The sequence below is a fragment of the Solanum pennellii genome, chromosome 5, assembly GCF_001406875.1.
Source record: "Solanum pennellii chromosome 5, SPENNV200".
Taxonomy (NCBI): Eukaryota; Viridiplantae; Streptophyta; class Magnoliopsida; order Solanales; family Solanaceae; genus Solanum; species Solanum pennellii.
In genome coordinates this window covers 75,235,226-75,261,933 of record NC_028641.1, presented here as the reverse complement: position 1 = coordinate 75,261,933, position 26,708 = coordinate 75,235,226, and the positions used below count along the sequence as shown (strand labels likewise).

Genomic DNA, 26,708 nt, shown 5'->3' with positions numbered 1-26,708 from the left:
TATATATATATATATATATTGAAAACACTAATTTTTTTTGCGTGAGTTTATTCACATTATCGCTTTCAGTTTCAAAGAAGGAGAAGGATTGACAATGTCTGAGGGTTGATAAAATCTAAGAATAGAGTAAAATTATGTACATCTTACCCGATTTTCAAAATTACATCTGTGAAACATTAATTACAACCCGTATAATTTCACATTAAAAACTAAAAATAGCTCCTAACAAAAATATATATCTCCATTTATTTATTAGGTTTAAATGACTAGATCATATACAAACACTTCACAACAAATATTTATATTATGATTTTCTTAGCCCATATATAGTACTCCAAGATATATAATTTTAGCAGACATATATATATTAATATATATTTTATGCTATTTTATGTGTTGCCATACAATTGCCAGACTTGACAAAATAATAAACAAATGTTACACAAATAAAAATTATTCTTCATTTTCAAATATGTATAAATTCTCAATATTCATGTTACTTCATTCAAGTTCATTTTAGTAAAAAAACAAACATTAGAATTGTTCTCTATACCTATCATATAATTTTCTGACATGACAAAGAAACGTATAATTAAATATAATTCATCATTAACCTCCAAAACTAGCTTAAGAGGTAATGATCTTAGATCATAGAATCCCCGTCTCTTAATAATCGATTAGAGAAACTCAACAAAAGTACAATTTTGTATACAAGTGATCATTAAACCTAACAAATGCTCCAAATGTATATCGGCATCATGTGATAAATGATTTTTATTTTTAATAGAGCACCATATAAAAAAAGGCGAATATTAAAATATTTGTTATAGTAGGCGATCTTGTACATGATCTTATGATATGTTGTTTCAAAGTTCTTAATTAAGTTCTGAAGGCATCACTTTGTAACAATAGATATCTCACTTATTGATAAAATATTATTTTCATCTTGATTGTTCATATCGTCGAATCAAATATCACCTTAGTGATATACATTGGTAGCGTGCAATAATTTTCTCATATCAATGTGATTTAACATGTTTTAATCGATTATTTTTTTCTAAGTTACCTATCAATGTTACTGCACTGAATATTCTAGTATATCATCACTTACCTAGTTTAATTAAGTTAGATATATTGACAGAGTAATAATTTTTTAGTCAAGTCTTTCAAAAGATATATCTACCTGCAAGATATACTATACGTTATTAAATGACCTGATTATAACATGTAAGATAATAATATTATATGTTATTAAGTGACCTGATTATATATGTATCATCTTTATATCATTAGTGTATTAAATTTAAACGTTTTAAATTAAATAACATCAATAAACATGTAATGTTAAAGGAAAATATAACTTACAAATACGTCTAAATTTTTCTTTGAGGTCCACCAAATGCTCATTATTTGTAACCTTGAAATAATAATCAGGATAAGAGGTTTGATCAACCCAATGAAAAGGAGTTGCTGTTCCAATGGCTAAAATTTTTGCTGGACCCTCAGCTCTCTCATGAACCCTCCCAATTTTTTGACCATTTTCTAATTTCATTTTTTCGAAAAAAAGGTGGGATCTAGATAAAATCGATGAAACAAAAGAAATTCGAATATTAGTTTGAAATAAGAAATTGCAAAGGCAAAAGATAAATGGAAATGTTTTGGTTTGGGGTGGTGCATGGAATTGCTTGATTTTATTGACTTTATATAGAAGTGAAAAATGAATGAGGTGTGATGTAATTAGCCCCTCACCTCAATAATTTAAGTACATACAACAATAATATATTCATACTATATAAACATTACTTTTATATGGCATTTTAATAAATATATATGTTAATAAAATGTTTTTACCGTTACTAAATGGGTTAAAAAGTTTTTTTTAAAAATATATTTTTTTCTTTTTTGATGCATTTTTTAAATAATATTTTTTATTAACAAATGTTTATTCTATTATAATTATTTTTTATCATTATATATCTAAAAGAAAATTTATGATGACTTTACTATGATCTTATATAATTGACATATATTATCCGTTTAAAAAGGTAAATTAAGTTATTCGAATTTAATTGAGATTAAGAAAGAGAAAAAAATATATTTTCTACATTTTATAATCTTTTAAAGGCAATATTTTTGTTACGAGTAAAATGTGTTAAAAATAATAATATATTTATTTGAAAAAAGAGGATTTTTCATCCATTTAGTAATAATAGTGATATTTCTGGATCAAACTATTAACATTAAGGGCATTTTGGACCAAAATATTGATGGATGTCTTTGGATCAAACTATAAATATCTTTTATACATTTTTTTATAATTCCATTAATGATTCTTTTTGTATAATTATGTAACATAATATTCAAAACCTTAACATCCTATTAATTTAGATGTATGTATATATGAAGGTTCATAAAAAATAATTTGTATTAGAAGTTAGTTCTAACTTCCACTTATTAATATTGTAGAAAATCTTATTTATCCCACTATTGAGGGATGATTTCAATTATTTATTGCGATCCAAAATGGAGTTTTATAACATGATCAAAAATTTTTATTCTATAATTTGCACGTTATAAATATATTTTTTTCTTGTATGTAAACTTGCAATTATTTATAGTACAAATTTTATAATTAATCTTGACAAAATATTTTGTCACATATATTAAGTGTTTGCTATACATAAATTCGGGCAAAAGAAAAATTATTACAAAAACTTTTTGACTTTTATTTTATTTTATAGTTAAATAAAAACATTACTACAATTTAGATAATAGTTTTTTTTAATTGTTATCCACTTCTCACATCATTGCACATTTTAAAGGCACTTTACACTTTCCTTAATTTTGTATATTTGTTTTGAAAACTTTGAATTTGGAATCTTACTTACAACTTGTATTGAATGCTGCCACCTGGTCAACTCGAGTTCGAACCTCATCAACAACATTTAATTTTTACTAACATGGGTTGTGACGTACTGGTGGGAGTGCTTCACCCTTAACCAGAGGTCTCGGGTTCGAGCCCTGAGTATGGAGAAAATCTTGTTGGGAGCGTCACCCCCAAATGGGCCTTGCAATACGCGATCCGAATTTAGTCGGAGCTCCAATGTAAACTCCGGACATCGAGTAGGAAACAAAAAAAGAACTTGTATTGAATGTAGTAATATTGTTTCTTCTAACATTTATTATGCTCATTTTATGTATATGTACAATCATGATAAAGATTTTATTATTAAGGGAAAGACGACAAATATATCTCTGAACTATCGTAAATGGTATGTAGATATCCTCCGTCATATTTTTACGATATTGGTGCCCCTACTGTAAAAAAAAATTAGAGCATATATACCTTTTATATTGACGAATATACACGTGTCATAATCTTACCACCGACCTGACATTTATAAAATATTAGATCGACGGATAAATTTGTATCACATGTCCCTATTTAGTCTTTCGTTAGAGTGAATGACAGATATGCTTTAGTTTTTGAATGACATGGGCAGCAATATCCCAAAAATATGACGGAAGATATATACATACTATTTATGATAGTTCGGAAGCTTATTCGTCCTTTTTCCTATTATTATTTTTTACCTCTATTCCATTATGTGTGATATTTTAATCATAAAAATAATTTCATTTTATATTATCAGTAATAAAATAATTTACATACATACAATTTATGATAGCAAGAAGACAAAATTTACAAGTTCCCATCGTTAAAACTGTTTATAATTTCTGTATGAGTTCTTATAACAAACTTATTCAGCTTATGGTTATTTATTTTTGAAAAAAAATATATTATTAATGAAATCTTTCATTTTCACATAAATTATGAGATGAGTTTTAATCCAATAAACTATATATCGTCTTTCTTGTCTTATAGGCTATGCTTTAAAATATTTAAAATACTCGTACGTTTTTGTCTACTAAATTATTAAAAGGGGGTTGGTAAAGGCTCATTTTTGATATTGTTTTTTTTTAAAAAGAAATTAAAAATAACAATACTTATTTCCTTAATTAGATTTTCGTATTTAAGTTTTGAGTATGAAAATAATGTCTCTTTCAAATGAAGCCCTAACTGACATGAATTTAGATTAGTCAAATATCGCTATGTCTACATAATATTGTATAAAAAATTAAAAAAAAAAAAACTTTATGTACTTAATAAAAAGGTTATAATTAGTTTGTATGAAATTTGTCGACAATTCATCGCTAAATAGTTTTAAATTAATTATATTTTATTATTATATATTTACCGTTTAGCTATGAAATTTTATTATTAATATAATAATTTTTATACATACACACAATCATATGATATATTTACAAGATTCAAAATAATATTTTCCAATAAAATCTTTCATTTTTTTCACTTAATATATGAGATTGAGATGATGTGTTTTAATCCAATAAACAATTTNATGATATCTAATATTAAGCATTATACCATTAAAATCAAAAATTTGAAACGCAAACTCAGATTAATAAGATCGTAAAATAAATTTCGATGATCGTGTCCAACATTGATTCCTTCAAATGTGTATCAAATAAGTATATCCGTTGAAAGCACGGCAAAAGACAAAGTGAAAGTAAAAAAATAAATAAAAGAGACAAGAAAGAGTGGCACAAAAAAAGAGTAGATGGTTAAAACATTCGATAGGATATACTCATAGTAGAGTAAACAAAAGCATGAAATATGGAGCTTTTGTCATTTCATTTTGTTTCCTACTTTGGAACAAAGATATCTTCCTCCTAATTATTATGGTTGTAGGGTACATTTAGCAAGGAAGCAAAATTAATCTCGTACTTGGTCAATTTTTTTTAATGTGCTTGATGAAAATATTACACTAGAAGAATTGAGTAAATGATGAGGCATTGATATATGTCACCTACACGTCAATTGTGTGTCAACAAGACCTAACCCTAAAGGTTGGGATTATATTTACTAGGCTTTAGTGGTAAATCGAGATCAGCTGCTTGATAGGCTTAGTTAAGAAATTAAGTTGCATTCTTGCTAATAGTTAATATTATAACTTTTTACATAATAATAAATGCTTGATTCTAACAATCGATATCAGAATCAAGATCAAAGGTTTTACACTTCTACTCTCAAAAGCGATATGATACATGTGAGAGGTGTTGAGAGAGGGATTGTTAGGTAACACCAACATTTTCCCAATAGTGAGGCTCGTGTGATGGAGCGTGGATGGCCCAAGGTCAGAGTCTTTGTTGAATATGGAGTTTGGTTAAGAAATAAAACTATGTCATCGCGATCAACTATAGCTTTTAGCATAATCATAAACACTTGACGATCTAACACACATTAGTAGTGTTTTTTGGGTTTAGTTGTCAATATCTGAAATTTACTGGCCCATGTTCTCACAAGGACAAAGGACCATGCCCAAGCCCATCTCATTATGATAGTTTAACAAAGGCCCAACTTTTATTTCTATAGTACAAAATAATTTACAAAATTTAATATGAAAAGGGTTTAAATAACAATCTTTCATAGTTAAGTAATTAAATTATCTCATATTTTTCTTATTGTGAATAGAGTTGAAACGTGGAATTAAAAAGAATATATTTGAATCTAGCTACAATTTTATTTTTGTACCATTAAAGTTATTATGGTACTTTAATATTCTTTATATATAATAGTTAAAATAAACAGAACTATTTTAAATATAATATTATTATATTTCAAATTGACCGTCTATACGCATCCTAATTCTAACTTATGATCTAAGATCTATTCATCCATCCAATTCGATTTTAAATTTTATCGAGTTGGTTTATTGGTTATCGATTTGTAAAGATGCTAAACTGTTATAGAATCATTAAGATATTAGTTTATCGGTTATAGGTTTACGTTATCGGTTAACTGTTAAGAGTCGATGCAAGAGAAAACATTGAAAATCACTTAGTAACAAGGTGAAGAACCAAATAAATCATGTACTTGAATTCACAAGTTACATCTTGCTCAAAAGCAAACACTTTTACATTGTAAAATAACCAAGTATTTGAGAGAACAAAAAATAAAAGTAGGAAATCAAACTCTAAGTCGAGGACTCTATATACAAAATGATATATTATTTAATTTATTATCAGATTATCGATTAACCCCTTAATAAAAAACTTCAAACCGTTAAGAACAAATAACCCGATAAAAAAAATCAAAACCGTTATCAAAACCACTAAACCATTAACCTAATGCTATAAATCAAAAACTTTTTATCGATTCAACTAATCAATTTTAATTCGATTTTAAATTACCCTACAATCAATAAATATTTAATTTCATTTTTGTATTGTTAAAACTTTATTAATTAATAAAATCACAAAATTATTTTTCTGAAAAGATACAACTTTGGAATCTTTTTGTAAAAAAAAAAGTTAAGAACGTGATGTTTATAAATTTATTTAAAATCTTACCCTTTGATTTATAAAACACATGGATCTATTTTTATATTTATTATTAATTAATAGTCACATGCCTCTTCCCCACAAACTAACACCCTCCCCCACACACACAAACTAACCCCAACCAAAGCTAATTAAAGAGTCACTGCAATAAAAATAACTATTAGTAACATATAATTTTTAATTGTCGTTAAATATGTATTTTTAGTGGCAATTATTATTTTTTGTATATATTTCTAAAGCCTTTAGTGACATCGCTTCTAATAATACTTAACTAATGCCGATAAATACTTTATCACTCTTTATTAATGTCAATATTTAATGATACTAAAAATTATTTTTATTATTGTGAATATCGGTCAAAAAATTACAATATTTAACTAGATTTATTTTTTTTAAAAAAAATACACACACAAAAAAAAAGGTCACACACACTAATCCATTTCATTGATGAATCATTTGTCTTATCCATAACTTAAACCAAGAAAGAACCTTTGAAGATAAGATCAAATTAAATAAATGAAGCATGGGGTTGGAAAAATTTTCTCTTTGACAAGACAAAAGGGATAGGAAGAAAGTTTTAGTTGGTATTGCTAATCTAATCTTCAAAACCAAGACTAAAGATAATTAATTAACTTTAATTATTGAAAATGGATGTGATGAATAAGAAGGAAAGAGAGAAGTCACCACCCCAAAAATTTAAATATATATAATTTTTTTTTTTTTAAAAAAAGTAGCTAGAAATGTGAAAGAGAGTTCTCAAATTGTTATCGCCAAATAATTTATCTTTGTTTTTGATCCCACGATAAAGAGTCGCTTACATAAAACCTCCTTACTAGTAATATATATATGTTTTATTTACGATAAGTAATAACATAAATCGTGATTGATGTAAATTAATTTTCGTTATTCAGAATTTCATAAAACCTCCTTACTAGTAATATATATATGTTTTATTTTTTTTTTCACAAATAAGTGTTATAGAAAAATGAAATTTTTAGATATTTTCAATTTTTTAAAGGTATTTTATTGGACAAGAATATAGCAGACAAATAATTGTTCTTGTATTTAATCTACTGAATCTTTTCATCCTCTAGATTGGAATTCAAACAACAATAATTATTTAGAAATTCTATTTAAAGCAACAAAAAGTTCGTCTTATTATATGTGTACATCATAGCTTTTCTCTTTTTCCTCCTTCCAAATTATTTAATTAAAAAAAATTATTTTTATGTATCGTTACTTACAATGACATAAAACTTAATTTTTGTCTATTGGTTTCTCTTATTTGGATTCCATATTTATTTTGGTATTTGATTAATTTAGATTCATATTAAAAAGTACTACATTATTTAGTAAGCAAAGCACGCGTTGCTTACTAAAAAGGACTTCACTCCAACGCTAATTCGAGATATGTCATTAATAATGAAGCCAAGAATCAATACTTATCACTCTGTTTGTGATATTTATAATTCGATTTGGATCAATTTTTCTCTAAAAAATCAAATCATGAAGTTGATCTTTTCAAAAGTTTTAATTGATAGTCTTAAATTCAGACCTTAGAATTTCGAAGTTTCAACTGCATTTAAATTTCAGTTCTAAGATCTTATGTTAAGCTCTGATAATTGGAGATGTTGTTAAATTTTAAATATTTTTGTAAATTTTGGCTACACTTTAAATAACAATCTTAAAATCGGCTATTTTGTGGACTATTCTCAAGGCCTGAGCCCATACCAATAACCAGTAGTCTGGCCCATTTACAATGGGCTTTTTCCTAGAGTCACCCTATGTTAGAAACTAAAAAAATATATTTTATGTGATAAAGAATACGCTACGTAAAATTGAAGTCGAATTTTATATGGTGATGCTAAGATAAATTATGTTGTATAGAACGGAGTAATATTGTTCAGTTCGAGAAATCTCATGTTAAGAAAATGTGAATGACGAAGATAAGAATATTGAGGTAGATATCGATCTGCATACGAAGAGTTTATAGATATAAAATATATTAAGAATGGATATTTTCAAGATTATGTAGACTCCCATGAAGATTAATAATATGCATTTTTAGAGATTGTTCAGATATATAATAGATTCTTTATTTAAGAAGTATAACGGATATATAGGCATGATGAAAGGTAGAAGTAGACCTAAAAAAATTGTGATGAGATGATTAGAAAGGATGCAAAACTTTAGCTCACCGAGGATCATATTATATCCATGATAAAAAAAAATATGAAAATCGAAGATTAAAATAAAATATTAATAACTAATCAGTTATATTTCATTCCATTTCTTTGAATTTCAGTGTTATTCTTAATCTTATTGATTTAATTTTATCTTTGTATTTAATTTCTTACATTATTTATCATAACAACCTTTCTACCTTTTAAAAATAAAGAACAAAAATAAGGTCATGAATCTTTATATATCCTACTTTTTTCCAATATTTAATTTCACCTATAAAATTTAGAGCAAATTACAAAAATTACATATTTTAAAATAAAATTATAATATATTCTTTAAAAGTTATAATTATAAAAATTCCTCAAATGGATATAATAATATAAGTGTTTAATACATTAAAAAGAGCGTCGAAAATATTAATAACCAAACAATTAAAGCGTCAATACATTAGAAAGAGAATCCAATACATATGCTGATACATTTAAAAAAAATCGAATACATTAATAAAAGAATCAAAATACACTAATAACCAAAAAATCAAAACGTTGATACACTAAAAAATAATCGAATTACTAAAATTTATTAATACTCAATTGATTTCTAGCTAGTTGATAGACATTGCATGCATGATGAATAATATTAAGAGAATCCAAAGTAGACCAAGTATGTGACACGTGTCCCTCCACCTGTTCACCATTGAAGCAATTAAACATAACACGTACCATAGTATAATTGTTTTATATACGTTACGTTACAACACCTTTGCATTTTTATCCTTTTATCTATTTATAAAAATATAAAACTTAACCCACAAAAAATCATAGATTAAAATTTTCTGTTTAATTGTTTGTGTCCATTTGTTGGAAGAAAAAATGGCTAGGACTGTGGCTAGGAGTGTTGCAGCTCCATTATTGTTTCTAAACTTAATTATGTATTTAATTATGTTGGGTTTTGCTAGTTGGTGTCTCAATAAATACATCAATGGCCAAACTAATCATCCTAGTAATTAACTTCCTTTCTCTCTTTTAAATATTTTGATTTTTTTTAGTTTCATACCTTAATTATCACTCTAACTATATAACGTTAGTCAAATTTGTACTGTCTCAATAGTTCAGGGGTGAAACTCAAATAATTGAAACATATTTTTCGTAGTTCTTTTTTCTTGATTATGTAATTTTTTTCTGATTTTTAGGTTTTGGTGGAAATGGAGCTACGATGTTTTTTCTAGTATTCGCGATACTAGCGTCGATTTTGGGAATTATATCGAAGGTTTTGGGTGGAAATCATTTGAGGGTATGGAGAAATGATAGTCTTGCTGCTGCTGGTTCCTCAGCTATTGTTGCTTGGGCTGTCACTGCACTAGCTTTTGGGTAAACAATGTTTTTTTTTTTCGTTTTCTGTTTCAATTTATGTTGCATCGATAAATTAAATATCGAAATTTAGGAAAGGAGTTTTTTTTAAAACTATTTCAAAGTTTCTAAATATATTGATATAAGAAAAAGGTCTTTTTTTTAATATTTTAATTTTAATTAAAACTATCGAACTTAAAATCTCATTTAATTTACCTTTGAAAATTAACTTATTTTTTAAGTAGCAAAACGTGACCATATCTAAGATAAATTTAAATAAAAATAATGAAATAATAACACACTAGCTGGATTTGAACCTTAGAGCCTGTTTGGCTCGGCCTAAAAGCTGGTCAAATTGACTTAAAAGCTGGTTATTGACTTATTTAGTTGTTTAACAATATTCAAAATAACTTGTTTTAAATTAAAAAAAAACTTATTTTAAGTTAAAATTTAAAAGCTGGGTAGGAGTTTTTTTTTCTTAAAAAAAAGTTATATGCTGTTTTAAGTTTAACTATATTTTTATCTTTTTGCCCTTAATATTTTTATACAATTTCCAAATTATCCACATCCAGACATCTCTTTCTTTCATTTTTTCCTTTTCACGTTTGGCATAACAACTTCAGCATGTTTAAGATTATTGTTCGTCTTTATTAATGTGAACTAGTCGATAATTACTTGGTAAATAATTTCATTTGTGTATATAATTATGTTTTTTTGGTAATATTAATGAAACATATTTTATGTAGGTTGGCATGCAAGGAGATCAATATAGGAGGGTGGAGAGGATGGAGGCTTAGGGTTCTTGAAGGATTCACTATAGTTTTAGCATTTACACAACTCATGTATGTTCTCATGCTTCATGCCGGAATGTTCAGCAGCCGTTACGGTCCCGGTTATCGAGAGCCGGAATATGGCTCCGGCGGAGTACCTCCGGCCGGAGAAAAGGGTGTAGGGGTACCAACAACAGCCGTATAATAATAATTAAGAGATTTGGGAGTTTTGGTTTGTAAATATGTTAATTGTGTGGGTCTTATGTGGAATGTTTAAAATTAAGTTGTGTATGTTTTGTAAGACTCGATGAGAGTTTTTGGGTTTTTATTAAATTTTGGAAATGATTGTAGTTTGGTTGCCTTTTACGAGCTATAGCTACACTTTCACTATTATCATAATTTGAAAAATATATTTTTGAATTATCGTAAATGGTGGTATGTAAATATTTAAGATATTGATGTTTCTACTTACTGTTAAAAAGTAGAGAATAAACTATGGTAAATTCTAATATTTTAGTGTAGAATGATTTTTAGTATTTGCTTCAACTGAATTATTTACTGAATTATTGTAAATTTTCTTTCGTAGTAAATCGCTGTCTTGTGCAGCTATTTCATCTATTTAATTTTTTTAAAATTTTTTATTGTAAATAAATTATAGTAAGCTAAAAAAATTTACATCGTCAAACTTTTAAATTCACATTTCACATTCAGACATAAATATTGACATGCATGTGATTTTTTTTTTTACAAATTAGATGTGTTAATTTACTTTAAAATTTAAAAAAGTAAAATTAAGTGGAAATTTCCTTCAGAAAAATTTAAAAAAAGAAAATCGCTGTAAGGCAGCGATTTACTTCAGAAAAATAATAATTTTTTTAACTTTTTTTTAAAAGTAAAATTGGCAACGATTTATAATTTTTTTAAAAAGTTATTTACCAAATAGCTGCTTTGATAGCGATGATTTGTTAAAAAAAATAATTTAAATTATTTACCAAATAGCTGCTTTGATAGCGATGATTTGTTAAAAAAAATAAATTTTACACTGTAGTAGCAGCGATTTATCTTAACGGCATTATTTAAATTGCTACATTCAGTGATTTTATCGTTTTAATTAAAAAAGATTTTACTTACCTTTTTAAAATTTTTGTCAATATTTTTTAATCCTTTAAGTTTTTGAATATTTTTAAATTATCGTAAATGATAGTATGCAAATATTTTTGAGATATATATACTTTTGAATTATCGTAAACAGCAGTATGCAAATATTTAAGAGAAAAATATAAGATATTGATGTGTCTACCATTAAAAAGTAGAGAATAAACTATGGTAAAGTCTAATATTTTAGTGTAGAATGATTTTAGTATTTGCTTCAACCGAATTATTATGTTCGTGTGATAATAATTTTTAATAATTATAACATTGCTAGTTTACACATAGGGTCTACATAACTTATGTAGAACCTATAACAATTTTTCTCTCCATTGTTTTTTTTATAAGTGTGTATTAAAATGCGTATTTATTCAATAAATTTTTAAAAAATCAAAAAATTTTAAGTCAAATTACATGAAATCGACAATAACTAAATTAATGCTCTGATTTAATTTAAGAAATTTAAAAATTAACAAAATTGATTTGATTTTGATTTTATTTCATAATTGATTTCATTTGAACCATGAGCACCCCTTTAGGATAGGTAAATAATAAAAATGGAGGAACTTGTGTTAAAATTTATTTTATTTCCACTTCTATCCATATGATATTACTTGTATTAATGTAACTTATATATTTCAAAAATAGTACAAAAAATACATATATAGATATAACTAAGAAAAGCAAGAATCTAGGCTTTTATGTATACTTCCAAAATCATGACATGAACAATTACACCTGTTACTTTAGCTAATATAATTTGTGAAAAATATTGTTATTATTCTAATGAACTCCATTACCCAAAATGGTATCCAACAAATTATAATTAATTATCATATAATAGTAATTATTGTGCACCTATATTGTTAAGAAGTAAGCAAATTAATTAAACACTTGCATCTTTCTTATTGGATTGGTAGTAGCTTTCACATTGAAAATTATCCACTAATTTATTTTACTAATTTTCCTAACTTAATTATTTTTAGCAAAAAACATTATTTAAGTATGAATATAGTTGTCTACATGCATTACTTTAGGTTATAGGTGGCCTTTCTAGTCCTCTCTTTTGAGTGGCCTAATCACTTTTGTGTTGTTTAAACCTTATAACTAAAAAATATTCTTTGGTGACTTTGATCAAGATGCATGCTACCAATGTCACCAAATCTCTTGGTAGTCAACAATAGCCAAGTTTTATAAGTTTGGCAATGGGAATTATCGTAGTGAAGCGATAAATACTTTATTTTTAGTCAGAAATAATGTTATGTTTAGATTGCTTTTGTTAGAAATGTTTTATTACTAATACGAGACATTCCGATTCGGATTAAAATTAATTTGTCTCTTCCCAATATAAGTTTCAGTGGGAGAGTTTTATCGATACGAACTTGAATTTAGTCTGATCTCAATATAAATAGCAATGGAAAAGCTTTACTTGGTCCCACGTATGAGATTTATCGATGTGGATTTAGATTTGGTCTGATCCTAATATGAGTACAAGTGAAAGTGCTTTGCCCATATTGAGAGCGCTTTACCTTCAATACAAGTACTCATACAAATGTTTTACCCCAATATGAGACTTTTCTACACGAATTCAAATTCAGTTTAATTCTAATACGTGTCCTGATGGAAGCAACTTACCTCCAATTTTGAGATTTTTCTGGGCAAATCCAAATGCAGTTTGATTTCTAATGAATACCAGTGAAAGCACTTTATCCTAATTTGAGACTTCTCGACATGAATACATATTAATTCCAATGCAACGTACTAATTAAAGTGCTTTTTCCCTAATATAAGACTTTCCAATTCGCATCTAAACTTTGTCTGATACCAATACGAGTATCATTGAGAGTGTTTTACCCCAACACGAGATCTCTAATGCGAATCTAACCCAATAAATATAAACACCAAACATAAAATAGAACGATAACGATGAAAAAAGTTTTAAAAATTAATTTAATGCAAGTTATCATAAAACTAAAGAGTTTATTATTTATTATAGAAAAGTCATAAAAATAAAATTGTCTCCAAATTGTATACGTGTGATGTTACAACTTCCTTTGGTTTCTCCAAACAAATCTTTCAATGCCTTCTTTGAATTTTCTAAGAGTAGTAAATTATAACATGTACACGTAACTATACAATTGATGAGGACAAATAATATTTTATACCAAGTGCTATAATTAATGGAGTCATGTTTAGCTATAATTCATTTGTCATAAAAAAATTGACCAATGAGTGAGTTTTTGGTGCAAATATAAATAGCAACAAAACTTGCTAATCATGTCATAGAATTTTGAGGACAAAATATATATTAGTTTTGAATATTAAGAATATTTATAAAAAAAAATAAATGAGAAGGTGGGGAATTATTGAAGAAGAATGGAGAAAAGGTCCTTGGACAGTTGAAGAAGATAAATTGCTCATTGATTATGTAAATTTGCATGGTGAAGGCAGATGGAATTGTGTTGCTAGGCTTGCTGGTAATTACTATATTGTCTATATTTTTACTCACTTCCTTGAACAAATCTATCATCGATCGAATCGAATAATAAAATGAATAAATTTATTTAAATTAATCAGAGTTTCAATAGTAATACTATACATTCGAATCCCAAAAGAAAATGTATGTACCATTTCATTCTCATTCACTTGATCAATTATGAGTCGACTTTATATACGAGTATTTTTATCAAAAAGTTTCTCATCTTATTTGAAACTTTTAGATTTAATATAATTTTAGACGCGATTTGTTTTTTTTGTTACATAATTGTGTAGTTTCTCAAAATTTAAAATTCGATATCTTTTTGTCTATACGATCGTGTGTTTTCTGAAAATTTAAAACTCGATTTTTCATTTATTTACTTGTCTAAACAGGATTGAAAAGAAATGAAAAAAGTTGTAGATTGAGATGGGTGAATTACTTAAGGCCAGACCTTAAAAGGGGGCAAATTACTCCATATGAAGAAAGGATTATTCTTGAACTTCATGCTATATGGGGGAATAGGTAATTATTTGAAGTACTATATACTAATTTTGCATACACTAAAGTTCTTGAAATAATTTCGAATAATACTAATATGATAAGAATAATAAAATTGCAGATGGTCAACAATTGCTAGAAACTTGCCAGGGAGAACTGACAACGAAATTAAGAATTATTGGAGGACTCATTTCAAAAAGAAGGTCAAGAAAACAAGTATTGATAATTCTGAAAAAATAAAAATCTGTCTTTTAAAAAGACATCAGTTTCAACAGCAACAACTATCGAACAATCAAATCGACGTGAAAAAGATGGTGTCACTGTTCGAGGAAAATGAGAATAAAGTTGTAAGTCATGAGCAAGATCAACAAGGTGGTTTCTTTTGTTCTATGATCAATGGATATGCTAATTATGTGCAAGTGCCTGAGGCCTCCTCTAATGAAGACATCACGTGGGATGTTGGCTTGTGGAATTTGGACGATTATAATGTCAATCTTTAATCAGAGTTTCGAGTTTTATGAAATAACTGAACTCTTGATAGACAATTTTTTTTATCTATTTCAGTTAGCTCTATAAACATAAATTTAAATTTATCGAACTTTTAATAAATTTTGTGATGTAACTATTATCAAGTCAATATCTTATTAATGAAATTTTGACAATATCAAGAGGATAAGCATTTACAATAATGCATTCAATTAGTAAAACAATCAATAGTATATGTGTGCAATTGAGTCAAGTATGTAATATGTTCCTTCTCTATATAATCATCATAATCAACAATAAACAACAAGATACTCGACGTGGAATTTACAAGTGAATTAATTTTTTTCTCTGTGAAAGTAGAATAATTATTTCTACTAAACATTCGACTCAAATTAAGCATTATATCAACAAGTATTGAAAAAAAATATAATAACAAAAATGTTACATGTAAAAATAAAATAGAAAGTATTTATGTAGACTATATAACTCTAGAAACTATTTAAGCTAGCACCCGCGAAATGTATGTAGACTAATTAAATTTTTGACTCATAGTCAAACTCTTCAATCTAAATTAAATATTTTGAGTTTAAGTCTTAAGCTTAAACTCAATTATTATCAAAATTAATTAATCTTAATTAATTTTATATATATATATATATATATATATATATATATATAAGAATAGTCAAATGAATATCCTTAATTAATTATACATTAATCACTTTTTATTGCAAAATTAGATTGTGTGTTAAAAAGAATAATATTGTGGTATATAGATAAAAAAATACTATTTCTCATAGATATATACTAAATTTTATATGATCTAAGTGAAATTTCTGACTTCCTCTTTAGACTTTTGAGACTAGAAAGACTTAGAGTCGGTTTTTTCTTAAAGAGTTAGGATAGACTCTTTGTTTCATATGCATGAAAACATAATTTAGAATTTAGATTATAGATTCATGTACATATAATAATTTTTGTTCAAATTCCATATTTATTAGAAAAATTATAAACGCTTAATTAAAAATTCAATTATTATTAGAATATTAATTTGAGATTATTATTATTAATATACATAAGCTTTAAATCATAAACATTTCTTTGCTACAACATAGTTGACTTTGATATGGCACTGATTTATCATCATGATGCAAAAAAATAAAAATAAAATTTATCTTGTGAGGTCCTTTTGAAATTATCTTATCACTTTAAATTTTTAAAAAGATACTTCAATTCAATTCGTATTTTATTTGCATTATACAATTTTAAATTTGTTTTATCTTACATAGCCTTAAACCCGCATCTATTTCATCCCATTGCCATTCCTATTCACAAATGTGATATTTGATTCTATTTTCATATTATATATGCTAAATATTACTAATAAGTTATATTTTTAAATATTGGGATAATGCACAAGTACCCCTCAACCTATGCCTGAAATTCCAGAGACACACTTATACTATACTAAGGTCCTATTACCCCTGAACTTATTTTATAAGTAATTTTCAACCCCTTCTTAGCCTACGTGGCACTAGTTTGAAAAAAAAAGTCAACCATCGTTGGACCCACAAGATAGTGCCACGTAGGTCGAAAAGGGGTAATAAATTATTAATAAAATAAGTTCAGGGGGTAATAGGACCTTAGTATAGTATAAATGTGTCTCTGAGATTTCGGGCATAGGTTAAGGGAGTACTTGAGCATTATCCCTTAAATATTTAATAAGTTTGAACTCTATGATCCTACCCATTGTATCATTTATGCCATTAAATATCATTATATGATTTTATAGATTAATATTAAATAATTATATAGTAATCTCTATCTAACCTCATATATTTTTTGTTACACCAATTTAGATAAAGATGAATAAGTTTTATGAGTAAGTAACACTTGAGCGATTGATATATTGAGATAATTAATTTTCATGATCTAACCTTAAAACTCAAAAGTTAAAATTGAAAATCTAAAAGATTAAGATTAAATTTAAGAAATCCAATTGAAATTTATTTTACTTATTTGAATTATAATTTTTTAAAAATTTTCATATTCGATATTGAAGCAAAAACAATTAATATTTGTAAACTTTAGGGGTCCAATGTATAATACAATAGAGACTAAACTGGACTAACCCAAACTCCATTATTGATTTCTTTATGAACAAGTAAAACGCAATTTACAAGTCAGGTATCTTTCTCTTTCACATATACACACCACAGTATCTGCTTCGTCTTCATCGGTGTTACTGAGAGAGCTTTTTCAGCTATGGCGGCACTTCAGTACTTGGAATCGTTTTGCAATGCTCCTTCACAGCTTTCCGATTGGTACACTACTTTGGCAGATCTGTACCAGAGGAAGCTCTGGCATCAGCTTACTCTTAAGCTTGAACAGTTTGTTGCTCTTCCCGTTTTTAAGGTTCTCATTGAATTTGATTTAATTCCCTGCGAATTTCGTTTGTTTTTTTGTTGTATTTGGACTTTATTTGTGCGTGTGCGCATGCTTTTTTTTTTTTTTGTCTTTTTGTTAAGTGGAGATGATTGTAAGGTGAGGAATTGAGTGCTCACTAAACAAGGTGAAAGTTCAGTTAATCTGTTAACTAACTGAGCTGCTAAGATTCTCCTATGCTATGGGTATAGGTGGCTATAAGTTAGGGTTTAGGGGAAGATTGTACTTATAGGATTTGGTCTGGAACAGGTAAGAATTGGGGGTTGTTTGGGCTTAGAAACAAGGTGAAAGTTTAGATAATCATCAACTAACTGAACTACTAAGATTCTTCTATGGTATGGGTTTAGGTGGGTATAAGTTAGGTTTAGTGGAGGATTTGTGCTAGAGATTTACTTGTAGGATTTGGTTCGGAATGGGTAAGAATTGGGGATTGTTTGGACCTGGAACTCTCCCCAAACAAGTTGAAAGCTACATAGATCTCCCATGTTATGGGTTCAGGTGGGTATAAGTTAGGGTTTAGTAGAGGATTTGTGTTAGAGATTTGCATATAGGATTTGATTTTGGGATGGGTAAGAATTGGGGGCTGTTTGAGCTTAGAACTATTCTATTGCTTTTGGAAGGGTTACAAAAAATTGGGGCTTCGTACCCAAGGGTGTGACCTAATGGTCAATGAAGTAGGTTGAGCACTATGAGGTTTCTTGTTCAAATATAAGTAGAGACAAAAACACCCGGTGATTATTGTCATTTGATCTAGCTTTGGTGGACTACCTGTTGATAGAGGAGAAGGAGAACTGTGAGGTGGCACATTGGAATTAGTTGAAATATGCATAAGCTGGCCCGGACATCACGGTTATTTAAAAGAATATAACATTGGGGCTTCCTGACAAGGAACAGAACGAAACGCATAAAAGCAGGAGTTTGATTGATGGATAGTTCAACTGGAGAAGAATGTTTTGTATTGGGTTATAGTAGACATAACAATCAAACTATTTTTGATGAAGAAACAATCAAACTATAACATCCAGTGTGGGCCAATTTCCTCCAGTCTTTGTGGACAGGTTTACCCTGCACTTTCTCTTGTTGGCTATAGCAGACTGCCAATAGATTAGTGCGTGCAAGCCTTCAGGTGTCATATTTACAATTTCTGATTGAACTAGAGTAGCATGTTGGATACTGCAAAAATAATGTATCAGCTGATAGTAACTTGAGTGGTGCTTCATAGATAGTTCTATATTGTTCAAGTTGTTTGGGGGAATGGGGGGGGGGGGGCAAAATGTGGAGGGGTTGGGTAGTTGAATGTGTTCCTCACGTATAGGACCTCTCAATAGCTGAAGTTTGCATATTGGGAAACGTGCAAATAATACAATACAACACCCATGAAAGAGGACCTTCCCATGCCAAGCCATTTTATAATATGTTTGGTATTTGGAAGCCCTGAGATTGACTCAGACGATCTAATCATTTAAATAGTAAGCGTAGTGTACTCTTCGGGGTGGCCCAATGGTTTGAGCTTGGGACTTCCATGTTGGAGGTTTCAAGTTCGAAACCCCTTGCCAGCGAAAGCAAGGGGTTTGCCTTCTGGGTCGAGCTCGTTGCACCAGGCTTGCCTAGTGCGGGTTACCTCTCCTATGTGGTTTGCGAGCTATTGCATAGGAGTGGGGTTTTTACCCTGTGCGCACCCAAAGGGTAGCAGCTGCAGGTTTCCCTTGTCATAAAAAAATAAATAAAATAGTAAGCGTAGTGTCTGAACTTGTTTTATTGATGAAGTAGTGTCTGAACTTGTTTGTGCGCAACTCGACTTATTTCACAGAATATCTGCTACCTCCCACCAATACAAGTACCAGGTAACTCTGTCCACTAAGCTTGGATATAGATGAGAAGAGATTACGTCGTATTTTGGTCTTTTTTGGAATTGAACTCGCGACAGAGGGGAAGATCTAATCTTCTAAATATTACAACAACAACAATATTTACAATCTTCTAAATTTTGATATGGAAAAAAAGATATCTTGATGGGGAAGTAGTGTTGTAAAATGAATTTGTGAAATTCACTTTGTCATTGTATGAGGATGTGTTCAAGGGAAACTTCATTGCAGATACTGAATTGTCTTTTTCTTAGAGAATTTTCTTGAAGATAACCATAGGTGATGATGGAGAGAAATTTCAGCATGTTGTATTTCACAGAACCCTACGTGGTGCTAATGGAAGGAAAATTACCTTTTTTTTGTATCTATAATCCAAATACATTATGAGGTAAACTCAGCTTAATGCAAATCCATTCGAGACTTCCTCTAGACACTCCTTTGGATTATGGACCCAGGAAAATTGATTCAATAGAATTCGAAGTTAGATCATGCTAAAAGACACTTATGTAGTATTTGATCTCCTTAAGCAAAAATGTTCTCTTTGTAAACTGTGCAAATTCCATGGTTTATATATTCAGAGAAATGTACACTACTAACATTTGTTTAAAAAAGATCTTACTCTTATTTGCATGTGTTTGTAGGTTTATACAGTTTGGTAGTCACATGTAGCGTGAATTAGCATGTAACTGTTGATACTATGCCTAATCATGCAAATGCATCTGTATTGGCATAGGAATGCTATTAGGATCCTGATTCAGAACTTGGTGGCAAAATAAGCAGACAAATTATCCAGTGATGTTAAGGTTTTTTAAAAATTATTATTTCAAATCATCTCAATTACATAACCCCCAAGAGAAGTTCTCAATCATCTAAATGTGTGTATTATTTATCCTTGTCCTGTATTAATGATTTAAATTGAGGTGGAGCTGATATAACTAAAATCATTCAATATTAAATCTTGTTTCAAGGGGTTTATTCTCCAATTAATTTGAAATGGTTCCGTATGTTGTGTTATAGTAAAGCGATAAACCATAGCTAGTGGTTGTTTTATTATGCTTTGTTTGCATATAACACCTCTCTTCTCTTAATTTAGGCTGGTGATGGACTAATACAATTGTATCACAACTTCATCACTGATTTTGAGACAAAGATCAATCTTCTCAAGCTTGCACAGTTTGCGGTCATTGTTTCTCGGCAATACCCTGAGAAAAAAGCCGCTATAGGCTTCCTTGAAGGAGTGACGGAGAAACTTCATAGTACTAAGGAGATACGGATAGAGGAGCCAATTCTTTATATTAAGATGCAGATTGCCCTATTTAAGCTTGAACAAGGAGACCCAAAAGAGTGCCAGAAACTTTTAGATGAGGGGAAAACTACACTTGATAGCATGACTGACATTGATCCATCTGTCTATGCAAGCTATTATTGGGTTTCATCTCAGTACCATAAAACTCGCCAGGAGTTTGCCGAGTTCTACAAAAGTGCTCTTCTTTATCTCGCGTACACTTCAGTGGAATCTCTTTCTGAATCATTTAAGCTGGTATTTGTCATTTCTTATTTTGTCTTTTTTTCTAATGACTAATCTAAGAATTTTCCATCCTAACTAATTGGATTTATGATCCCTGTACATCGATCTGCCTTGTTGCAATTCACATGTTTGTTTTACTCAACTGGTTGCTTATTTATTGTCATTATGTTAGCTTATTTTACTAAACTATGGGTAACCATTTAGTGTTATAACTCTCTATATAAATTGTGGTGAAGGAACTTGAATTATCAAGGACCAGCCTTTTTTCTTCTTGTGATGCCACTTTATCCTAAAAGGTAATTGAACTTTGTTCCTCAAGGGGGCAAGGCACTGGTGGTGTTGATGAGAAAGATAAAAGATGTTCCATTTGACATGAAATGATAAAGAATATAGTTTGTCTATCAATGAATAGTTGATTGATGGAGCTTATTTGACTGCTTTCTTTATTCGCTCCTTCCCTATGAGCTAGTTCTGAACTTTTTGTTCAAAATATTTTTTTTTACTGCCCTTCTGCCTGAATCAAAATGCTAGAGTTAAATCTTATTCCACAAATTCATGAATAGCAATAATCCTCATGTCGGAGATGTCACCAGTGCTATGAAGACAAGTTAGTTCTTTGGCAACTGCTAAGCAATTTAACTCTTGAAAGGAGAAGTGTTATTGGTCAATTGCTTATTGGATTATTATTGAGTGATCTTTTCTAACAGCTACTTTAATTTGTGTGGTCGTACGCATTAGTATATGTTATTTGCAATAATTTCTGCAATTATAATCTTTTAATTATTGTGTATCTGAAAATGGTAGTGGTCATACGTTTTTGCGCTTGGTTTCAACCTTATTGTTCCTTCTATCTTGTTTAGGATTTGGCTTTTGACTTGTCCCTGTCAGCATTGCTGGGAGACAACATATACAACTTCGGAGAACTGCTAGCTCATCCGATCGTAAGTTTGCATACAAACTTTTTTGTTTGTTTTTTGTTCCATGCATTTATCTTCTTTTTTGTGGAAATCACTGTGTGGAGTGCTCATTCATGGAATATACTGCTGGTGTCCTTCCCAGGAGATGTCAGACTGTGGTCTGTGTGTTGAGGTCTTATTGTGTTGTCATCTGTGATAGAGTGAGAGCTTTTTAATAGTTCATCCGATTTTTATTCTCAAGTTTATCAAGGAACTAATGCCAATGATAGTGTGTTGGCCAGACATAAAAGAAGAAATGACTATCCTGATTTTGTTATTGTGTTATTTAAAAATGATAGTGTGTTGGCCAGATGGTTGAACTAGTTATGGCAGGAATTGATGTTGTGTGTAGTGTGGTGAAGTATCAAGTTAAACTGTGTTGAAATAGGGAACCCCACGGTATTCAGGGTAGGCTGTTCTATTTTGCTCTGATTCTACTTTTTGGGTCTCTTGCTCTTAAAGGTTTCAACAATATTGTTGACTCTACTTTATTTCAACTCACTGTTGAGACCTAAACTAGATGGTTGGACCTCCACTTTGATTCTGCAAATCTTCTCCAGATACACCCCCAAACCTTGTGGGGCAAAAGCAAGAAGTAAGAGTTGGCTCTATTTGGGACAATTTTGGTTCTGGGACATGTATAATTTTGATCCATAATTGATGGGATGTCCAATTTTGCCTTAGTCATCCTGGCTATCCCTGTAGTAGCTTCTCTATTTTGTAGAAACAAAGTTCTTCTCATTGGACCATCAAATTTTGCTAATGGTCCCAAAGAGCCATCTTTCCTACTTTGATTTCCTGTGTTTCAGTACATAGATTTACATGGAAGGATGGACTTAAAATTCCCTTCGCATAAATATGTGATTAATATAGTATTGGATGTATACACGGACCAAGAGATATCAAATAGAAACTGAGAATTAATAATCTACTAAGGCACTGTATGAGAAATCACTGAAATCCCAATAAATTCCTTTTCCTCCATTTTTTTTGGCTTCAGTTGTGTGGGATGGACTAGAATTATGTTTACAATAACTGTATAATTGTTCTTCTTGTATCATTTGTGCTGACAAGATCATGTTGGTTCAATCTTTTTGATTCGTTCTAATTTGTTTACAGATAAAGAGTTTGATAGGGACTAAGGTTGAGTGGCTCTATTATATTCTTGAAGCATTTAATACCGGTGATTTGGTTCACTATCAAAAATTGTGCCATGTCCATCAAGCTGCTTTAACTGCTCAACCAGCGTTGGTGCAGAATGAGAAAAAACTTCTCGAGAAGATCAACATTCTCTGCTTGATGGAAATTATCTTCAGGTACAGTAGCAGTTTTGCAGATAACAGAAGTTCTCAGTACTTATGTTGTTAGGGTTGTTACTCAAGCTTTGAACAATTCATTTGCATGCAGTCGCCCAGCATATGATAGAACTATCCCACTGAGTGTGATTGCAGAAAGCACAAAGTTAAGTGTGGAGGATGCCGAATATCTACTCATGAAGAGCCTTTCTGTAAGTTCTCATTAGTTAAATTAGGATTGAACTTCTGTTACTCTCACATGCTTCCTTCAATGCATAATAAATGTGCATCTTTATTGTATTATAGGCGATTTCAGCATCTTTCTATGGGTTGAGACTTGATAAACTACGCTTTTACCTTTGTGTTTTGTTATATGCATTACGCAAAGGGTTTTGCCAAAACAGTCGGGTCTTCAATTTTATAATATAAATCCAAATGGTCACCTGGTCTGCAATCTCATTTATTGCTTTATGCAGCGAGTGCAAGTACCTCTAGATTGGCAGTTCACTACTAGTAATTCCTTGTATAATGCATTCTTATATGATGAGAAAAAAATGCTTGATCCTTCTGAATTCGTGAATGAATGTGAGATTGTATATTATATCTTTGTTATACTACTTCCTTTTACGAGAATAGTTACCTAGAATCTTCATCTTTCTTCGTTAGGTAACTCTACTTTTCTTTGCCTGGGTAATGCAGATCCTAATACGAACAATAGACATGTGAATAGTCAATAAATGTAAAGACTTATTTATAGACTGCTTATACTTTTCCTGCGTCCCCTGAATTTTCTACTTGGTTTAATGCTGTCCTCCTGTAGGTGCATCTGATTGAGGGAATAATTGACCAAGTCGAAGGGACAGTACATGTGTCCTGGGTGCAACCAAGAGTCCTGGGAATTCCTCAAATCAAGTCACTGAGGGATCGGCTAGACAATTGGGTTGACAAAGTACACACTGCTTTGTTATCCGTGGAGGCTGAAACTCCTGATCTAGTTGCAGCATAATCTTTTACTTTTTTTCTAGTGTCCTTCATCCGTAATAGCCACCTGCACGCACCTCTCGTCTAAAATTTACTTGTTGCAGAGAGCTGAGAAGCTAGGGAGTTGTGGTCTAGTTTTCATAGGCCTTTGTTTGTATGTCCCGACTTGTGTTGCGAAATTATTGATCTCATTGGTTTTTTTTCTTCCAGATAGTTTCTTGTTTCTTGTATTTGATAACTTCTTATTCGGATTTCACAGTTCAGACTGATGACACCCAGTGCTAGACATTAAGCCAAGTTGTGAAATGATTTTTTTTTTGTTATTACTTGCCCCTTCCTGTGCATTATAATTAAATAGCACAAAAATTAAGTTCAGGGTTGTTTTTCAATTTATTGTGTATATTTAAGCCTATGAATATTTTTTAATTATTGACCCAAAATTTTGTAGGAACATTTGTATTGACTTGGTGAATGATAGTCATAGCTTCTATAGAATCAACACACTTATTTTAGCGTCCAGGGGATCAGAGAATAGGAATTTTAGATTTTCCTTGGTTTATTGTATGTTATTAGTTCTTGAATTTTTGAAAATATGACAAATCGAAACTTTTCGATCGCAAATTTTGTAGGATCATCCGTAATAACTTAGTAAATGGTAATGATAGTGTCTGTAGGAACCACGCCACTTTTTTAACGTTTAGGTGGCACGATAAGATTTCAATTTTTTCTCACTTTTTCATGTATTTATATTATAATACATACGAAAAATCAACAAAATCATATAATCTCATTAAGTTATCTCATAAATACAAAAATATGTCTTAAAAATGATTGGACTATGTGTAATGTTCTCCTAACTCATTACGAAGGTCCTCCTAAGGTTTTTTCGAGAAACAATTCTGGCTGCCCAAGGCGCCAAATCCATGGGTTAATTAATACACACGAAAAATCAAAAAAGTCGCGTAATTTCTAAAAGTTGGCTCATAAATGCAAAATTATGCCTTAAAAATGATGGGACTAGATGTAATGCTCCCACAACTCATTACGGATTCCTTATAAAGTTTTTTTTTCTGTTAAAAAATTTCAAGGTGCCCAAAAAGCCAAATTAATGGGCTAATACACATGAAAAATAAAAAAAATGTAAAAATTTAAGGAATCCCATAGTGTAATTCAATAATTACATTTTGTCCCGACAAAATTAGTATTTACAAAAAATCCCTTAAATTTGCTGTTCCGTGATACTTTAGACTCTAATGATACATGGTAAATGATATATGGTAAGTTTAAACTGTTGAGAAAAAAATGGAGAAAAAACGGTACAATTAATATTGGATAAAAAAAGAACTGAAACTTGATGGAGTAAGAACAAAACGGGAGAAGTTAAGAGAAGTTGTCCTTGAAATTTCAAAATTTTTGAATTTTGAAATTCAAAATTTCAAAATTGGGTCTTTTATTTAAAATTAATTAAAATTAATAATTCAAAATCAAAAAACTGATTTAAAAGGTTGAGTGTTTAAAAGGAGAAAATTCAAAATCCAAAAACTGATTTAAAAGGTTGAGTGTTTTAATGGAGAAAAAATAGGCATTAAAATGGGTAATTGTGTATTATAGGAGAGAGAATGTAATGTATCTATAAACTTACACTAAAATTAAAAAAAAGGGAATTATGTAATATTTGAAAAAAGAAGGGAAAATTAGAGAATATAAAACTTATAGTTGTGTATTTAAGTTATTTTTCCAAAAAAAATTACGTAATTTTTTAAAAGTTAGTTTGTAAATGCGAAATTATGCCTTAAAATGGTGGAACGGGATGTACGGCTCCCCCCAACTCATTACGGAGGTCTACATAAAGTTTTTTCAGAAAAAGGGCGTCCCAAGGCGCCGAATCCGTGGGCTAATATACACAGAAAATCAAGAAAGCAACGTAGCTCTTAAAAGTTGACTCATAAATGCAAATATGCATTAAAATGTGAAATTATACATAATGCTCCCCCCAACTCATTACGGAGGTTCTCATTAAGAAATTCTGAAAAAATGTCAGGATGCCCAGAAGCGCCAAATTCATGGGCTAAGACACATGAAAACCAAAAAATCACTTAATTCTAAAAGCTGGTCGGAAATACGAAAATATGCCTTACAAAGGTTGAACTATACGTAATGCTCTTCAACTTGTTACACATGCCCGCATAAAGTTCTTTCAGAAAAAATTTCAAGGTGCCCCAAGGTGCCAAATCCTTGGGTTAATATACACAAAAATAAAAAAAACCCGCATAATTCATAAAAGTCGAATTGTAAAT

General features: G+C 29.6%; 4 protein-coding genes across 4 annotated transcripts in view; 3 read left to right on the top strand and 1 right to left on the bottom strand.

Moving 5' to 3' along the window:
* The window catches only part of LOC107020878 (chalcone synthase B), a 4,058-nt gene extending 2,388 nt beyond the window's left edge, over window positions 1–1,670 (bottom strand). Inside the window, exon 1 of the mRNA XM_015221406.1 lies at window positions 1,366–1,670. Coding sequence (XP_015076892.1) covers window positions 1,366–1,552 — 187 coding nt within the window. The 5' untranslated portion in view covers window positions 1,553–1,670. The remainder of the gene's footprint in view (window positions 1–1,365) is intronic.
* A 7,709-nt stretch (window positions 1,671–9,379) lies between these two features.
* Window positions 9,380–11,128, top strand: LOC107020015 (membrane protein PM19L-like). Its single transcript, XM_015220361.1, has 3 exons — window positions 9,380–9,612; window positions 9,803–9,980; window positions 10,706–11,128. Exons 1-3 carry the CDS (start codon window positions 9,483–9,485, stop codon window positions 10,932–10,934), a joined length of 537 nt encoding a protein of 178 aa, XP_015075847.1. The 5' UTR covers window positions 9,380–9,482; the 3' UTR covers window positions 10,935–11,128.
* A 2,982-nt stretch (window positions 11,129–14,110) lies between these two features.
* Window positions 14,111–15,523, top strand: LOC107020011 (myb-related protein 305-like). Its single transcript, XM_015220356.2, has 3 exons — window positions 14,111–14,355; window positions 14,750–14,879; window positions 14,977–15,523. Exons 1-3 carry the CDS (start codon window positions 14,226–14,228, stop codon window positions 15,353–15,355), a joined length of 639 nt encoding a protein of 212 aa, XP_015075842.1. The 5' UTR covers window positions 14,111–14,225; the 3' UTR covers window positions 15,356–15,523.
* Window positions 15,524–17,421: 1,898 nt separating this feature from the next.
* LOC107020766 (26S proteasome non-ATPase regulatory subunit 13 homolog B-like) lies at window positions 17,422–24,786 on the top strand. Its single transcript, XM_015221258.2, has 6 exons — window positions 17,422–17,756; window positions 20,745–21,191; window positions 22,040–22,120; window positions 23,255–23,451; window positions 23,543–23,642; window positions 24,251–24,786. Exons 1-6 carry the CDS (start codon window positions 17,607–17,609, stop codon window positions 24,434–24,436), a joined length of 1,161 nt encoding a protein of 386 aa, XP_015076744.1. The 5' UTR covers window positions 17,422–17,606; the 3' UTR covers window positions 24,437–24,786.
* Window positions 24,787–26,708: the final 1,922 nt, after the last annotated feature.

Excerpts from the sequence above, each read along its gene's own strand:
- LOC107020015 (XM_015220361.1), top strand. The coding sequence starts at position 9,483 with ATGGCTAGGACTGTGGCTAGGAGTGTTGCAGCTCCATTATTGTTTCTA. Across the intron at positions 9,613-9,802 it reads TGGCCAAACTAATCATCCTA|GTTTTGGTGGAAATGGAGCT; the intron begins GTAATTAACTTC and ends TCTGATTTTTAG. Across the intron at positions 9,981-10,705 it reads GTCACTGCACTAGCTTTTGG|GTTGGCATGCAAGGAGATCA; the intron begins GTAAACAATGTT and ends TATTTTATGTAG.
- LOC107020766 (XM_015221258.2), top strand. The coding sequence starts at position 17,607 with ATGGCGGCACTTCAGTACTTGGAATCGTTTTGCAATGCTCCTTCACAG. Across the intron at positions 21,192-22,039 it reads TTTCTGAATCATTTAAGCTG|GATTTGGCTTTTGACTTGTC; the intron begins GTATTTGTCATT and ends TATCTTGTTTAG. Across the intron at positions 22,121-23,254 it reads AACTGCTAGCTCATCCGATC|ATAAAGAGTTTGATAGGGAC; the intron begins GTAAGTTTGCAT and ends ATTTGTTTACAG.
- LOC107020011 (XM_015220356.2), top strand. The coding sequence starts at position 14,226 with ATGAGAAGGTGGGGAATTATTGAAGAAGAATGGAGAAAAGGTCCTTGG. Across the intron at positions 14,356-14,749 it reads TTGTGTTGCTAGGCTTGCTG|GATTGAAAAGAAATGAAAAA; the intron begins GTAATTACTATA and ends TTGTCTAAACAG. Across the intron at positions 14,880-14,976 it reads CATGCTATATGGGGGAATAG|ATGGTCAACAATTGCTAGAA; the intron begins GTAATTATTTGA and ends ATAAAATTGCAG.